General features: G+C 44.9%; 1 protein-coding gene across 2 annotated transcripts in view; it reads left to right on the top strand.

The window, feature by feature from the left end:
• ITGAM (integrin subunit alpha M) overlaps positions 1-10,747 on the top strand; it is a 71,198-nt gene extending 60,451 nt beyond the window's left edge. Inside the window, exons 15-30 of one of the 2 annotated variants that reach the window (XM_024560440.4) lie at positions 1,715-1,845; positions 1,938-2,101; positions 3,823-3,977; positions 4,073-4,204; positions 4,337-4,410; positions 4,643-4,784; positions 4,880-5,002; positions 5,811-5,890; positions 6,674-6,757; positions 7,070-7,145; positions 7,999-8,106; positions 8,286-8,369; positions 8,528-8,641; positions 8,728-8,829; positions 9,085-9,195; positions 9,660-10,747. In XM_024560440.4, coding sequence (XP_024416208.3) covers positions 1,715-1,845; positions 1,938-2,101; positions 3,823-3,977; positions 4,073-4,204; positions 4,337-4,410; positions 4,643-4,784; positions 4,880-5,002; positions 5,811-5,890; positions 6,674-6,757; positions 7,070-7,145; positions 7,999-8,106; positions 8,286-8,369; positions 8,528-8,641; positions 8,728-8,829; positions 9,085-9,195; positions 9,660-9,731 — 1,752 coding nt within the window. In that variant the 3' untranslated portion in view covers positions 9,732-10,747. Of the gene's footprint in view, positions 1-1,714; positions 1,846-1,937; positions 2,102-3,822; positions 3,978-4,072; positions 4,205-4,336; positions 4,411-4,642; positions 4,785-4,879; positions 5,003-5,810; positions 5,891-6,673; positions 6,758-7,069; positions 7,146-7,998; positions 8,107-8,154; positions 8,370-8,527; positions 8,642-8,727; positions 8,830-9,084; positions 9,196-9,659 lie in introns of those variants that run through there. The other variant, XM_045195528.3, reaches the window with a different exon arrangement.
• The last annotated feature ends 2,701 nt before the right edge of the window (positions 10,748-13,448 follow it).

Genomic DNA, 13,448 nt, shown 5'->3' with positions numbered 1-13,448 from the left:
AGGCTGGTGCTCAATCCACTGAGCCACACCAGCCAGGGCTGCCTACTGTTATTTTTAAGATAAAATTTACAAACAGGAAATGCACAAATCTTTAGCCATTTGATTTTTGACAAGTGCATACACCTGTTACAACTCCGTCTCCTATCAAGATCATTATCACTTCAGAAAGTTTCCTCTTGCACCTTCCCATATTCTGACCCACTTCATTCCAGAAGAAACTAGTATCCTGATTATTTTCTACCACAGATTAAATTTGCCCATGCTAGAACTGTGTAGGCCCCAGTATTTTTAACAGGCTCATTAGTTGTAGCCAAGGCTAAGAACAGCTGCCTTACCTATGGAGCCTCTTTCACAATTTTGTGAGTATTATAATTATGCCTCTTTTCTTTGGCGCCTGTGGCTTCTCTGGTTTGAAGGCTCTGGTTTTACTTTATTTTTATTACCAAAGCTTTACATACCTGTATAAATTTATAAATCTAAAGTGAACAGTGAAAGCCCCACTTCCCCTTATCTGTACTATAACTTACCCTACAAAGGAAAACAAGGTTAGGGGGAGGGAAGTTTATGTGTCTGCATGCACACACACATACACCCATACCTTGCAGACTTTGGAATTGAAAACGAATGCAAAAAGGATTCATGCTATCCTGTTGTTCTATTGTTTGCATTTTTTACTTTATTTCCCCCCCTATGATTGGGGCTGGAAGGGGGTGCTCAGTGTTTGGACATGTAAATAGGCTATGGCTTCCAAATTTTCACATTATACATAATTTCAAAGCAAAATTTCATGCCAACAGAATACAATAATTTTTTTCTCAAAAAAATTTGAGTTATGATGTACATGCTGTAAACACACAAATCTTAAGTGATGAACTTTTAACATAATTGTGAACCCAAATAAGCACCACTTAAAATTAAGATATAGTGAACTTCCAGTATCCCATGCTTCCTTTCAATTGACAAGATCACTTTAAAAATCATGGTAAAATATATATGACATAAAATTCACCATCTTAACCATTTTAAAGTATATAGTTCAGTGGCATTAAGTACATGACAAAAATACAAAATTTCTTTTTATTTTGCTGTTATTCTTTCAGTGTTATTCTTACACATAGCCTAGACAGTCAAAATTGTTCTTAAAGGCTGATTATGGAAAACGATGATTTCCATATCTACACTATGGTTTCACCTTTATTTCCCCTTATCTGGAAGAAGCCACTTTCAATGATTCTCCATACTTGACGTGATTTTTTTGCTGCTTTTTGATTTTTGTTTTAGCTTTGACTTCTCACCATGGGAGGTGAGGACTGAGCCCTTTCCGACCCCTTTGCCACATATTCACACTCCTTCCACTCCTCCCCCTACTCCTTATATTTAAGTGATAATTTTGGTTAGATCAATATTCAATGTTTACACTATCCTGACCATGTAACTGAGATTCAGCTGAGTCAAACTGCATGCTTATGCTGTGCTACTTCTTTCTTGTAAACTATTTGTTTTCCCTCAAAAACCCAGGTAATTCATGGAAACTTTGGGCGCTATCTCAAGACCGTGGCCTAATGCTGAGCACTTGCCCTAATTCCTTGAGAAATTGTAGGAAATGAGACTTGACTGGAGCCCAGACAATCTCCTTGAGTCACCCTGGACAACTGAGTTACACACTTCCCTTTCTTTCCCATCCCCTTCCTCCCCTCCTCTTTTCTACTCCCAGAGAATTACAGGCTCCCAGCTGTCCCTCAGGCTCCAGTATTTTGGCCAGTCACTGAGTGGGGGCCAGGACCTCACAATGGATGGATTGGTGGACCTGGCTGTCGGGGCCCAGGGACATGCACTGCTGCTCAGGTGAGAATCTCTTTCTGAGCACACTAGGTCTTCCCCTTAAGGAGCAGCTTCGCTGTCTGAAGACCCTTGATGGCTCTTTGGTGTCTCTACAGGTCCCAGCCTGTGCTGAAAGTTGATGTGACCATGGTCTTCACACCTAGGGAACTGGTGAGGAATGTGTTTGAGTGTCAGGAACATGTGGTGAGAGGCCAGAATGCTGGGGAGGTCAGAGTCTGCCTCCGTGTCCTCAAGAGCACACAGGACCGGTTGAGACAAGGTGAGCCTGGCAAGTAAATCTCAACAGGTTAAATGACTGGGGAAATTAACAGATAGCCCAGCTTTCTCAGCCTTTTCGGTAGTTCAGAGCAAAGTGCTCACAGGCTCCAACAGCCTTCTGGAAGCTTGGCGGGAGTAAGCAGCGTATTCCCCTCCTGGATGGGGAGGCCCAGCAAACCCCGTCAAACAAGTGAGCATGTGGCACTCCCTTATCTTCAGTTCTCCAGATAACCAAGGGCCCCACACCTATGAATTAACTGGGGCCTTTTTAAAACTGAGAACTCATTTAAAGGGGAGTTGGCATTGATGAAGCTAAACACATTCACAAAGCATTCAAACATGCATTTTATCACAACTAACTTGCCTTCTTCCTTTGTTTCTACTTTTAAGGAGTGACATTGTGCTTGGGGTAGAGGAATAGTACTGATGTTACTAGAGAGAAATAGGAGGAGGTCATAAAAATAGGTTTCTAGCAGTAATTTTACTGGGCTGAGGAGATAGCAGTCAGAATTTGGGGCAGCCAGCCTGAATAGAGATTGAGAGCAAAATCTTGATGTGTAGAGGATTGCTGAGAAAGAACCCCCAAATTTATATAGAAATTCCTCTCAAGGCATTGGCTGACTCTTAAGCTATACATACACAAGCCAATACTCCAAGGAACAGTTGAAAACAGCTACTGTAGAGCTAAAGAGTTGAGCAGAAATTCAGCAGCTGCTCATTCCTGGGAAACAGATTTGGGAGGGGCCTTTGTCAGCAACTTAGCCTTTCTATTGGGACAATGTCCATTGAGTCCAGAACCAGGAGAAACAATAGACAATAAAAAAAGACTCATAGGTGCTTCATAAATTAGAGTTATCAAGTAGGAATTTTAAAAATAACTCCAATTAATATCTTTAAGAAAAAAGAGGAAATGAAGAAGAACTTCAGAAAAGAGTTGAAATTCATAAAATAGAGTCAAATGGAGACTCTGGCACTGAAAAACACACTAACTGAAATTAAGATTTCAATAAATAGATTTAGTAGCAGATTAGAAGCCGAACAGAGAATTAGTGAACTAGAAAGTAAAGCAATTTAAAATGTCCAGATTAACATACAGAGATCAAAAGATAAAAGTGATAGAAAGAAACCATTAGAGACGTATGGGACATGGTGAAAGATTGAATAAATGTGTTATGGGAATTTCAAAAGGAAGAGAGAGAGAGGGAGAGAATAAGAAAGAAGTAACAGTTAAAGAAATAATGGTGAACAACTTTCTAAAACTGATGAAAGACATCAAGATTTTCTACCAAATCAAAGCAGGATAGATATACAGGAAACCATACCATGGTATATTACACTGGTGTACACACATTCTACATTGTACTATACCAAAGTACAAACTGCTGAAGACCAAAGACAAAGAAAAAAAGTTAAAGGCAGCCAGAATAATTATTTAATTTTTTTCTGGGACTTAACTTTCCAGTATGTAACAGAATAGCTATCATTTATTGAGTACTTACTATGTGGCACTGTGCTAAGTACTTTATAGACACCATTTCATTTCATTTTCACCACTGTGAAAGTACAGTTATTGCCCCCAATTTAAAAATAAGAAATTGAGACTCAGAGAGGTCTTAGCTGCCCAAAGCTGTACAGCTGTGGGCAGAGGAACTGGGCTTCAAACTCCTGCCTGCCTGACTCCAAAGCCAGGCTTCTCACCACTGTGACACCCTGCCCCTTCAGGAGAGATCCAGAGCATTGTCACATATGACCTGGCTCTGGACCCAAGTCGCCAACATCCTCGGGCCATTTTTGATGAGACAAAGAACAATACACGCAGACAGACGCAGGTCTTGAGGCTGAATCAGAAATGTGAGACATTGAAGCTACAGTTACCAGTGAGTTGGGGTAGCCACACTCCTGGGTCCTCCAAGTATGGGGTGGGCTTGGGAAGCTGAGAAGATAGACCCCACAAACCACCACTATCTCTCAGGATTGTGTAGAAGACTCAGTGACCCCCATTATCCTGCGCCTCAACTTCTCTCTGGTGGGGCAGCCCTTGTCCTCTTTCGGGAACCTCCGGCCAGTTCTGGCTGTGGATGCCCAGAGACTCTTCACAGCCTCGGTGAGTCTTGCAGGGGCATGGATGGGACCAGAGGCCAAGATTGTTGAAACTCATTTTATATTTTATTGTTTCATTTCACATCATTTTATTATCTCTTTTCATTAATGTTTTATCATATTCTATTTTTTGCAGTTTCCCTTTGAGAAGAATTGTGGCAATGACAGCGTCTGTCAGGATGACCTCAGCGTCACCTTCAATTTTAAGAAGTGAGTGTCCTTTCCTCATTGCTACCTCCAAGCTTACACCAAGACCCAGTGCCCTGGTATTCTCCTGGCCCCTGAAGGAGCCCGGCATGGCACAGAGCAGCTGCTTTAGAGGCATTTGTATGTCTGCCCCATCCACTGTCTTCTCTCTCCAAGTGTCTACGTCTCCTTCCCACCAGAGCAGACTTCTCACAAGGAAGTCCTCATCTCATATCCTGGGTTGTTCTCCCCACAGCCTGGACACCCTGGTGGTGGGTGGTCCCCGGGACTTCAACGTGACACTGACTGTGAGAAACCGAGGCGAGGACTCCTACAGGACTGAGGTTGCCTTCTTCTACCCACCTGGGTTGTCCTATCGGACAGTGTCAGGGGTCCAGGTAGCTAAATTCTTCTCAGGCTCCATCTGACTTTGCTTTCCTGGTCCCCATGGCTGGTGGTTGACATCCTCACCTTTGCCTCCCTTGCCTTCCAGAACCAGCACTCATGGCGATCCTGGCGTGTGACCTGCGAGTCTTACCCCCCCACCAATGGGCATGAGACCTTGCATAGTAGCACCTGCAGCATAAACCACCCACTCTTCCCAGGCAACTCAGAGGTCAGGCTGAAGACTCCTCCTCACCTTTTCTCCTTTGTCTTCTGAGTTCTTCTCTTCTTCTTTTAAGCAGAGTTTCCTTTTTTTAAAAAAAACAAAAGATTTTATTTATTTATTTTTAGACAGAGGGGAAGGGAGGGAGAAAGAGAGGGAGAGGGACATCAATGTGTGGTTGCCTCTCGTGCGCCCCCTACTGGGGACCTGGCCAACAACCCAGGCATGTGCCTGACTGGGAATTGAACTGGCGACCATTTGGTTTGCAGCCCACACTCAATCCACTGAGCCACACCAGCCAGGGCAGAGTTTCTTTTCTTTTTCTTTTCTTTTTTTTTTTGAGAAAGAGCATTATTGAGATATAATTCATATACTACACAGTCCACCCATTTAAAGTATACAAATTCAGTGGCTCTTAGGTTGTTCACAGAGTTGTACATCCATTACCATGATCAATTTTAGAATATTTTCTTATCCCAAGAAATGACCCTGCTCCCCTTAGCTATCAGCCACAGTCCTCCTATTTCTCCCAGCCCTAGGCAACCACAAACCTACTTTCTGTCTCTAGAGTCACCTATTCTGTATATTTCATATAAATGGAATCATATTTATGCGTGTGGTCCTTTGTGTTGGGCTTTTCACTCTGCATCCTGTTTTCAAGGTTCATCCATATTGCAGAACTTCATTCCTTTTTACTGCTGAGTAATATTCTGTTTTATGGATGCACCACATTTTATTTATTCATTCTTCAGTTAATGAATACTTGGGTTGTTTCTTCTCTCCTATTCTTCTTAGTGTCTCTTTTCTCCAACTCCAGGTCACCTTTAATATCACATTGGATGTGGACTCTAACGCTTCCCTTGGACACAGACTACTTCTCAAGGCCAATGTGAGCAGGTACGCTGTGCTTGGCCTCCCACAGGTATCCTCCACTTTGTAGTCACAACCCTTTGCCCAGGATGAACCACTGCTCTCTCCCCACTGGTTCTTCCTTTGGCTCATTCATTCAATAAACACTGAATGAACACTCACATGTGCCAGGCATTGTGCCCAGTGCTTGTGGGACATGGATGGGCAAGACAGCCATGGTTACTGCCCTCACAGAGGTTATAATTCAGTGGCAAAGATACACAGGAAAGCTGGCAATTACAATGCAGCATGAAATGAACTATGTACCAATTCTTGAGATCTTGGTGTCCCAAAGAAGATATGTTTAGGCTGTGAGTTAGCCAAATAAACGCATGCATTGAGGGTAGGCATGAAGACAGAGTGAAGGAAGAGTGGACCAACCAAAGCCTGGAGACTGGGAAGATCAGACTGTGTTTAAGTGTGGCCTGAGCACATGATGTAGCATTTAAGGAGTTGGTGAGATATTGGCAGTGTCATAAACTGACTGGTAGGACATTTGCAGTTTAACCGGGGAGTGATATGATCACATTTGCATGGTAGAAAGATCACTCTCCAGGAGTTCTGAGGTTTGGGGTGAGAGAAGTTTTGAATTCAGGGACCAGTGAGAAGGCACTGCAGACATCCAGGTGAGTAGGGATAGGCCTGGACTAGGTAGAGGCAGTGAGTAGAAAATAGTGGTGTTTAGGATGCACAAAGAACAGAACCTGGTGGTTTGTTTGAGGTGGAGGGAGGAGGAGAGGGAGAAGGAAAGATCTCTCTGTTTCCCTTCAGTGAGAACAACATGCCAAGGACCAACAAAACTGAATTCCAGCTGGAGCTGCCTGTGAAATACACTGTCTACATGGTGGTCACCAGGTGCTGGCTTTTAGAGCATTACCTCTGCCTTCACTGTGGGGCTGGACATGGCTCATGGTGTATATGTGTGTGAGTCTGTACACATGTGTGCCTGTGTGTGCCTGAGGATATACGTGCATGGGTATTTGTGTGTGCAGGTGTGTAGCCCAAACTGGCACACACATTGCCCACTGCACACAATCCTGCTTGCACCCTCTCAGGGCTGCATTACTCATGTGTCTCTTTACTCCCTTACACACTTATCCTGAGACCCCTCTTCCAGAACACTACTGATGTTCTGTCACCTCCTGCCCCTTCTCTTTCTACCTTCAGCCGTGAAGACTCCACCAAATATCTCAACTTCACAGCTTCAGAGAAGACCAGGCATGTTATAAAGCATCAGTATCAGGTGGGGAGCTGAGGAGGCTGGGGAGGGAAACCAATGTGCTGGAATGCAGAAATTAATGGGAAGCATGCATCAGATGCCTGCTGTGTGCAAGGCTCTGTTCCAGGCTCACTCTCTATACACACACAAAGCACACCTTAAGCATGCACATGCATATGTGCATACAGTCATGCCCTGGTATCCATGGGGGATTAGTTCCAGGACTCTCCCCCTATTACCAAAATCTGTGAATGCTCAAGTCCCTGAGATACAATGGTGTAGTACAGTATTTACATATTACCCATGCACATCTGCCTGTATACTTTAAACCATCTCCAGATTACTTATAATACCCCATACAATGTAAATGCTGTGTAAATAGTTGTTAGACTGTCTTGCTTAGGGAATAATGACAAGAAAAAAGTCTGCACATGTTAGTCAACCACTATAGACCTAACTAGATAGTACATGTCAGCAACGATGTAACATTTTTTTCTGAATATCTTCCATCAGCACTTGGAAGATGCAGGTTTAATCTGAGGATACAGAACATGTGCATTCACTCATTTTATCTTCATAATGACTCTGTGGCAGAGGCACTGTCATTATCCCATTTATAGACAAAGAAATGGGCTCAGAGATGTTAAAAAAAACATGCCCACAGTCACCACCAGCAAGTGGATGAGCCAACACTTAGGACCAGCCTATCTGGCTCTTGAATGTGTTTAATTGCTACACTTGACAGCCTCCCAGAAAGAGGCAGGGGACCTGGGTCTGTAGGGCCTTACGTGGGTGTCCTGAGTTCTTAGGAGTGGGAGGCTGATTGTAGCTGCAGAAAGGCTAGAGCCCTGATACCCAGCCCCCCAACACCTTGCAGTTCAACAACCTGGGGCAGCGGAGCATCCCCATCAGTGTGGTCTTTTGGATACCCATCCAGCTGAACAAGGTGACCGTGTGGGATCAACCGCAGTTCATCTTCTCCCAGGTAAGCCCAGCTGGGCCTAAGGATTAGGCTCAACTTTTCCCTCCACAGGTCCTTCCTAAAATCTGTTGGAATTTGGAGCCATTTCTGACCCTCTTCTGGATCCAGGACTTCTCACCCTCCTTCAAGGTGGACCCAGGAAATTTCATTTCTCTCTCTTCATAGTGTCTCTCTTTCCTCAGAACCTATCCAGTGCCTGCCACACTGAAGAGAGGGTTCCCCCTCACTCCGACTTCCTGGCTGAGCTTAAGAAGACCCCAGTGCTAGTAAGAATAAGTGCAACCGCAGCTTCAGGGCTACATGCAGACTCAGCACTGTGCCCTTCTTGGTGCCCAATACTGTCTTTCACCTGAGGGGGAGGAGCGCATGCAGTGTTTTCTGCATCCAGCTTTCTTAGTCTTCACTCCTCTCTTCCCTTCCCTAGAACTGCTCCACTGCTGTCTGTCAGAGAATCCAGTGTGACATCCAGTCCTTTAGCAGCCAGGAAGAATTCAACGTTACCCTCAAAGGCAACCTCTCATTTGACTGGTTTATCAAAGTATGTGGGGCCCTGAGGCTCAGCCAGTCTAGATGTGATACTGCAGGGGGCACATGGCTCTAGCTCCCATCCTCTCTGCCCCACAGACTTCGCATAACTACCTCCAGGTTGTGAGCACAGTGGAGATCTTGTTTAATGATTCCATGTATGCCCTGCTTCCAGGACAGGAGGCATTTGTGAGAGCCCAGGTAACTGTCTTGAGCACAGAGGGACTATTGGAAGGAGGAGGGGAGGCTGGGCTTGTGCAGATGTCTGCGTGAAGAGAGAAAGAGAGATTGAAAGAGGTGAGGAGGAGGGGGGGGGTGGAATGAGGGCTAAGGTTGGGGGCATAAAGAAGGGTTAGTTATTAGGTTCAGAGTATGTACAAAGTCTGTCTGGGGAAGCCCCAGAAACCCTGCATCTGTCTCTCCTGATGCACCTCTCTTCCCCTCTCCCTGCCGCAGACACAGACCAAAGTGGAGCCATATGAAGTACATGACCCCGTACCGCTTATTGTGGGCAGCTCTGTGGGGGGGCTGGTGCTCCTGGCCCTCATCACCACTGGACTGTACAAGGTATTCACTTGAAGCTTCCTTCCTGCCTGCTCTTGTCCCCCTTGCCACTTCTCACTCAGCAGCTTCATTGTGGGACTTGACTCCCAGCAGTGCTGCCAGCTTTTTGACCTGTGGCAACTTATAGAGCCTCAGTTTCTTCAGCTGTAAAATGAGAATATAAATACCCATTTTGTGAAGGTAATTGAGTTAATATATGTAGAGCACTTAGAATGCTCCCTGGTACAGAATGACCACTATATGAGGATGAGTTCTCCTTCTTCTTCTTATATTTTATATTTCTTTCTTTCCTGGCCTCAAAATTTATGCCATCTCCTTCCCTGCTCCACTTTCCCCAGGTCCCTTCTACACTCTACCACATTATTCTTTGTATCTCTTGGTCTCTCTTTTTCCCCTCCTAGTCTGCATGGCCCTCATTTGCTCCCCTGTCTTCAGTGGTCTTTACCCCTCTGTCCCTGCTCCCACAGCTCGGCTTCTTCAAACGGCAGTACAAGGACATGATGAATGAAACTGCTCCAGAAGCTGCTCCACCCCAGTAACAGTTCCTTCTCCACAGAGTGGCCTCTCCTGAAGCAAGCAGGACCTTCGTTAGACCAACATGCAGGCTGCTAGACAGACACGTCTGTCTAGTAGAAGGCTGGTGTGGTGATGTCTCACTCAGGGAAGACCTGCTTAGTTTTTCATTTCCATTCATATGTGTGTGCAAGTGTGCATGTGAGTGTATGTGGGATGTGTGTGTGACTCAGATGTCTCTTGCATGGGGAACAGGTGGTTTCAGTAAATGCTCTCAGGCACAGGGAATTGCTTAGACTTGATTGTGTGCGGGCAAAGGTGCCATTCAGCCTTCCTCCAGGACACAGGTTATGGCAGCTCTTGTGGGTGAATTTAGAGGGAAAGCAACAGATCCCCTCCCTGCTGAAGGATGTGAGAACTCCCTTTGTGGGTGAGCACACAGACCTGCAGAAACCTGTAGAGCTGGGACCAAGACTGTGTGGAGAAGCCATGCTGGAACCAGGATCTGGTCAGACAATAGGAGCCTGTCCAAACCTATTCCACACTAGAGCTAAATATGTCCATTAAGCAATGATACACTTTCTTTTGCCTATTCATTTATTATTTTAATGTTACTTTAATTTTTTGAATTGATAAACGCATTCATAGTACAAAAATAAAAAGATGTGCAAGGCTGTGTAGTGAAAAGTCTCCCGTCCTGCTCACCCCAGTCCTTTGTCACTTCTAAAGGGCAGTCAAGTCTACACGTTTTCGGGTCTCCTTCACAAAGACTCCAGGCATATGCAAACACATACACACACACAAGCCTTTTACACAAATGACAGGACACATTTTTACACTGTTCTGCATCTTGCTTTTTTCATTACTATAGATCATTTTTTCATAAAGACATAATGTACATTTTCATTCTTTTTGCAGCTCGATAGTATTTCACTGTGTGGATGAATCATAATGTAGTCAATCAGTCTCCTTTTGAGATAGTATTTCCAATCTCTTGTGATTAAAACAATGGTGAATTAATAAATTGAGTATGTCATTTTTACATATGTGTAAAGGTAATTTATAGGGTATATTCCCAGATGTTTGGATTCTCCCTAAAGCAAACCCAAAATAAAAATTGGAGTGAAAGAATTTTTTTGAGTTACATCAGGAAATACCAATAAACAATAGAAATCTTATAACTGAGGATTTACAGAAGAAGCTACATCAAGACTGGTAGGAAGGGCAGAGACATGGAAAGTGGTGGACCCACTCCAACAGGTGGCAGCTGAAATTCTGGAGGGATATCTCTGGTACAAAGATTCCTCCTGAGAAGCATGAGATCTCAACCCCACACTGAGCTCCCCAGCTCAGAGCACCAGAGCCAGAAAGAGGCACCCACATAACATCTGGCTGTGAAAATCAGTGCAGATTCTATCTGCCAAGGGGAGATATGAGTGTCCTAGAGACATAGTTACCCTCTTAAAGGAACAAAGCACAAAATCTTTTTGACAGCCACTCACCCTAGGCTCCAGCAGGGGGAGAGTGAAGCAGACTGGAGTTGTATAAGGAGAGACTGGGGTTTGTGGCTCTGGGGAGGGAGTTGAGGGGACAGCTGCCAGAACTCCTGTGTTGAGTCCCTCTCCCACATGGCAGATGCCATCTTTCTTCGATGAAGCACTCTCCTTCTTACAGCATCAACTTGGGGGAAAGCAATAGCCTACCATCTGGACTTCCCATCATCCTACCCTACAGAGCTCATGCCCTGCTGAAGAGTCAGCTGTCTGAGCTGGGGTATAGAGGTCTGGGAAGACTCAAGGGGTCAGTGACTGAGTGGTGTAATTTTGTGGCAAGAGCCATTCCCCCCACTTTCCAGTGAGCCTGACTGGTACCTCCCCCCTCACAAAGGATCCTCTAGTCCTACCCTCCAGGCTCCAGGTGGCCTCACCCTCTCAACTCCTGGTGACCCTGCTCTGTTGTGGTGTGGGCAGAATCTTGGACAGACTGAGTCACGCAGCTCTAGGACAGGGCTCATTTTTCCCTCGCACACCTGACCAGTACAGAGCCCTCCCTTCACATGGCTAAATCTTGGTCTGTTTTGGACTGATAAACTGCTGGCCTCACCCTGATGACTCCCTGAGGTCCTGCCCCACCACAAAGGTCTGTGGGCACATGGCAAGGTGTAGCTAGACTTGGTATACCCTGGGACATTTGCTGAGGGGCCTCAGACCCAGCATTGACACTGAATTTGAACCTGTGTCAATCTGGTGAACACCACTTGCCCTTATTTGGTGACTCACTGAGAACCTACATCATGCAGCTTGAGTACCACCAGAGGCTCTTTCAATGACTGAGTTTATCAGGCAGCCAGCAGGTGGAGTCAGGTCTTGGTGCATTGGGACTTTTGCTGACCTGCTTCTGGGCCTGGTGCTGGTAAAAGCTTGGTCCTTCCCATGCACACTCAAGCCCAACTGAGGCAGCCACAAACTGTGTATTGCTTTGTAGCTTAAACAGGCTGCCCAAGGTCTGTCACAGGCAGCATCTGACATTGGCCCGCATCAGAGTCCCTCCCAAGAGGCCCCAGAATCAACACACAAAGTGGCCAGCTTTAGACAACATCAGAGCAGGATCCAATTAGCTTCACAAATGTCATATCCAAAGGGAGATATTGTCAGGCACTAGACCCTGCTGAGGTGAATTCCTCTTCATTTCATCAGCACCTGCACAGCAACTTGTACACTGTGATTGGGGTCAATCCTCACAGTCAGAAAGTCTAAGGGTTGACCCCCCCCCCCCCCAAGCCACATACTAGCAGGCCAATAGCAATTAAGACTCAATTACAGCCCTGGCTGGTGTAGCTCAGTGGATTGAATGTGGGCCTGTGAACCAAAGGGTTGCCAGTTTGATTCCCAGTCAGGGTACATGCCTGGGTTGTGGGCCAGGTCCCTAGTAGGAGGTGTATGAGAGGCAACCACACACTGATGTTTTACTCCCTCTCTTTCTCCTTCCCTGTCCCCTCTCTAAAAATAAATAATAAATCTTTAAAAAAAAAGACTCAATTATAACAGGACAGCCTGCATAACCCATGCAAGGGATATTCCTGAAGCACCCAGCTCTGGTAATTAAGGAGACTGCACCACTGGGTCCCACAGGACACCTACTACATAAGGCCACCCCACCAAGACTGGGAGACATAGCAGATCTATGTAATACATAGAAACAAAATACAAGGATGCAGTCAAAATTGGGAGACAAAGAAACATGCCCCAAATGAAAGAACAGGAGAAATCTCCAGAAAAAGAACTAAATAAAAGTGAGGAAAGTAATTTGCCAGACAAAGTTCAAAAGAATGGTTATAAGGCTTCTTAAGGAATTTAGTGAGAACTTGAACAAACAGATAGCAAACATAAAAAAGGACATAGAAACCATAAAAAAGAACCAGTCAGAATGAAGAATACAATATTTGAAATGAAAAATACAGTAGAAAGAATAAACAGTAGGTTGGATGAAGCAGAGGATCAAACCAGCAATTTGGAAGATATGGTAGCAGAAAACACCCAATCAGAGCAGCAAAAAGAAAAAGAATTTTGGACAAAAAAATATGGCCCAAATGAAAGAATAGATCAAAGCTCCAGAAAAAATACAACTAAGCAACAAAGAGATAGCCAACCTATCAGATGCATAGTTCAAAACTCTGGTAATCAGGATGCTCACAGAAATGGGTGAGTATCGTCACAAAACAGAGGGAAAAGTGAAGGCAATGA

Source organism: Desmodus rotundus, chromosome 1, assembly GCF_022682495.2.
Source record: "Desmodus rotundus isolate HL8 chromosome 1, HLdesRot8A.1, whole genome shotgun sequence".
NCBI classification, from domain to species: domain Eukaryota; kingdom Metazoa; phylum Chordata; class Mammalia; order Chiroptera; family Phyllostomidae; genus Desmodus; species Desmodus rotundus.
This window is presented reverse-complemented; position numbering and strand designations above follow the sequence as displayed.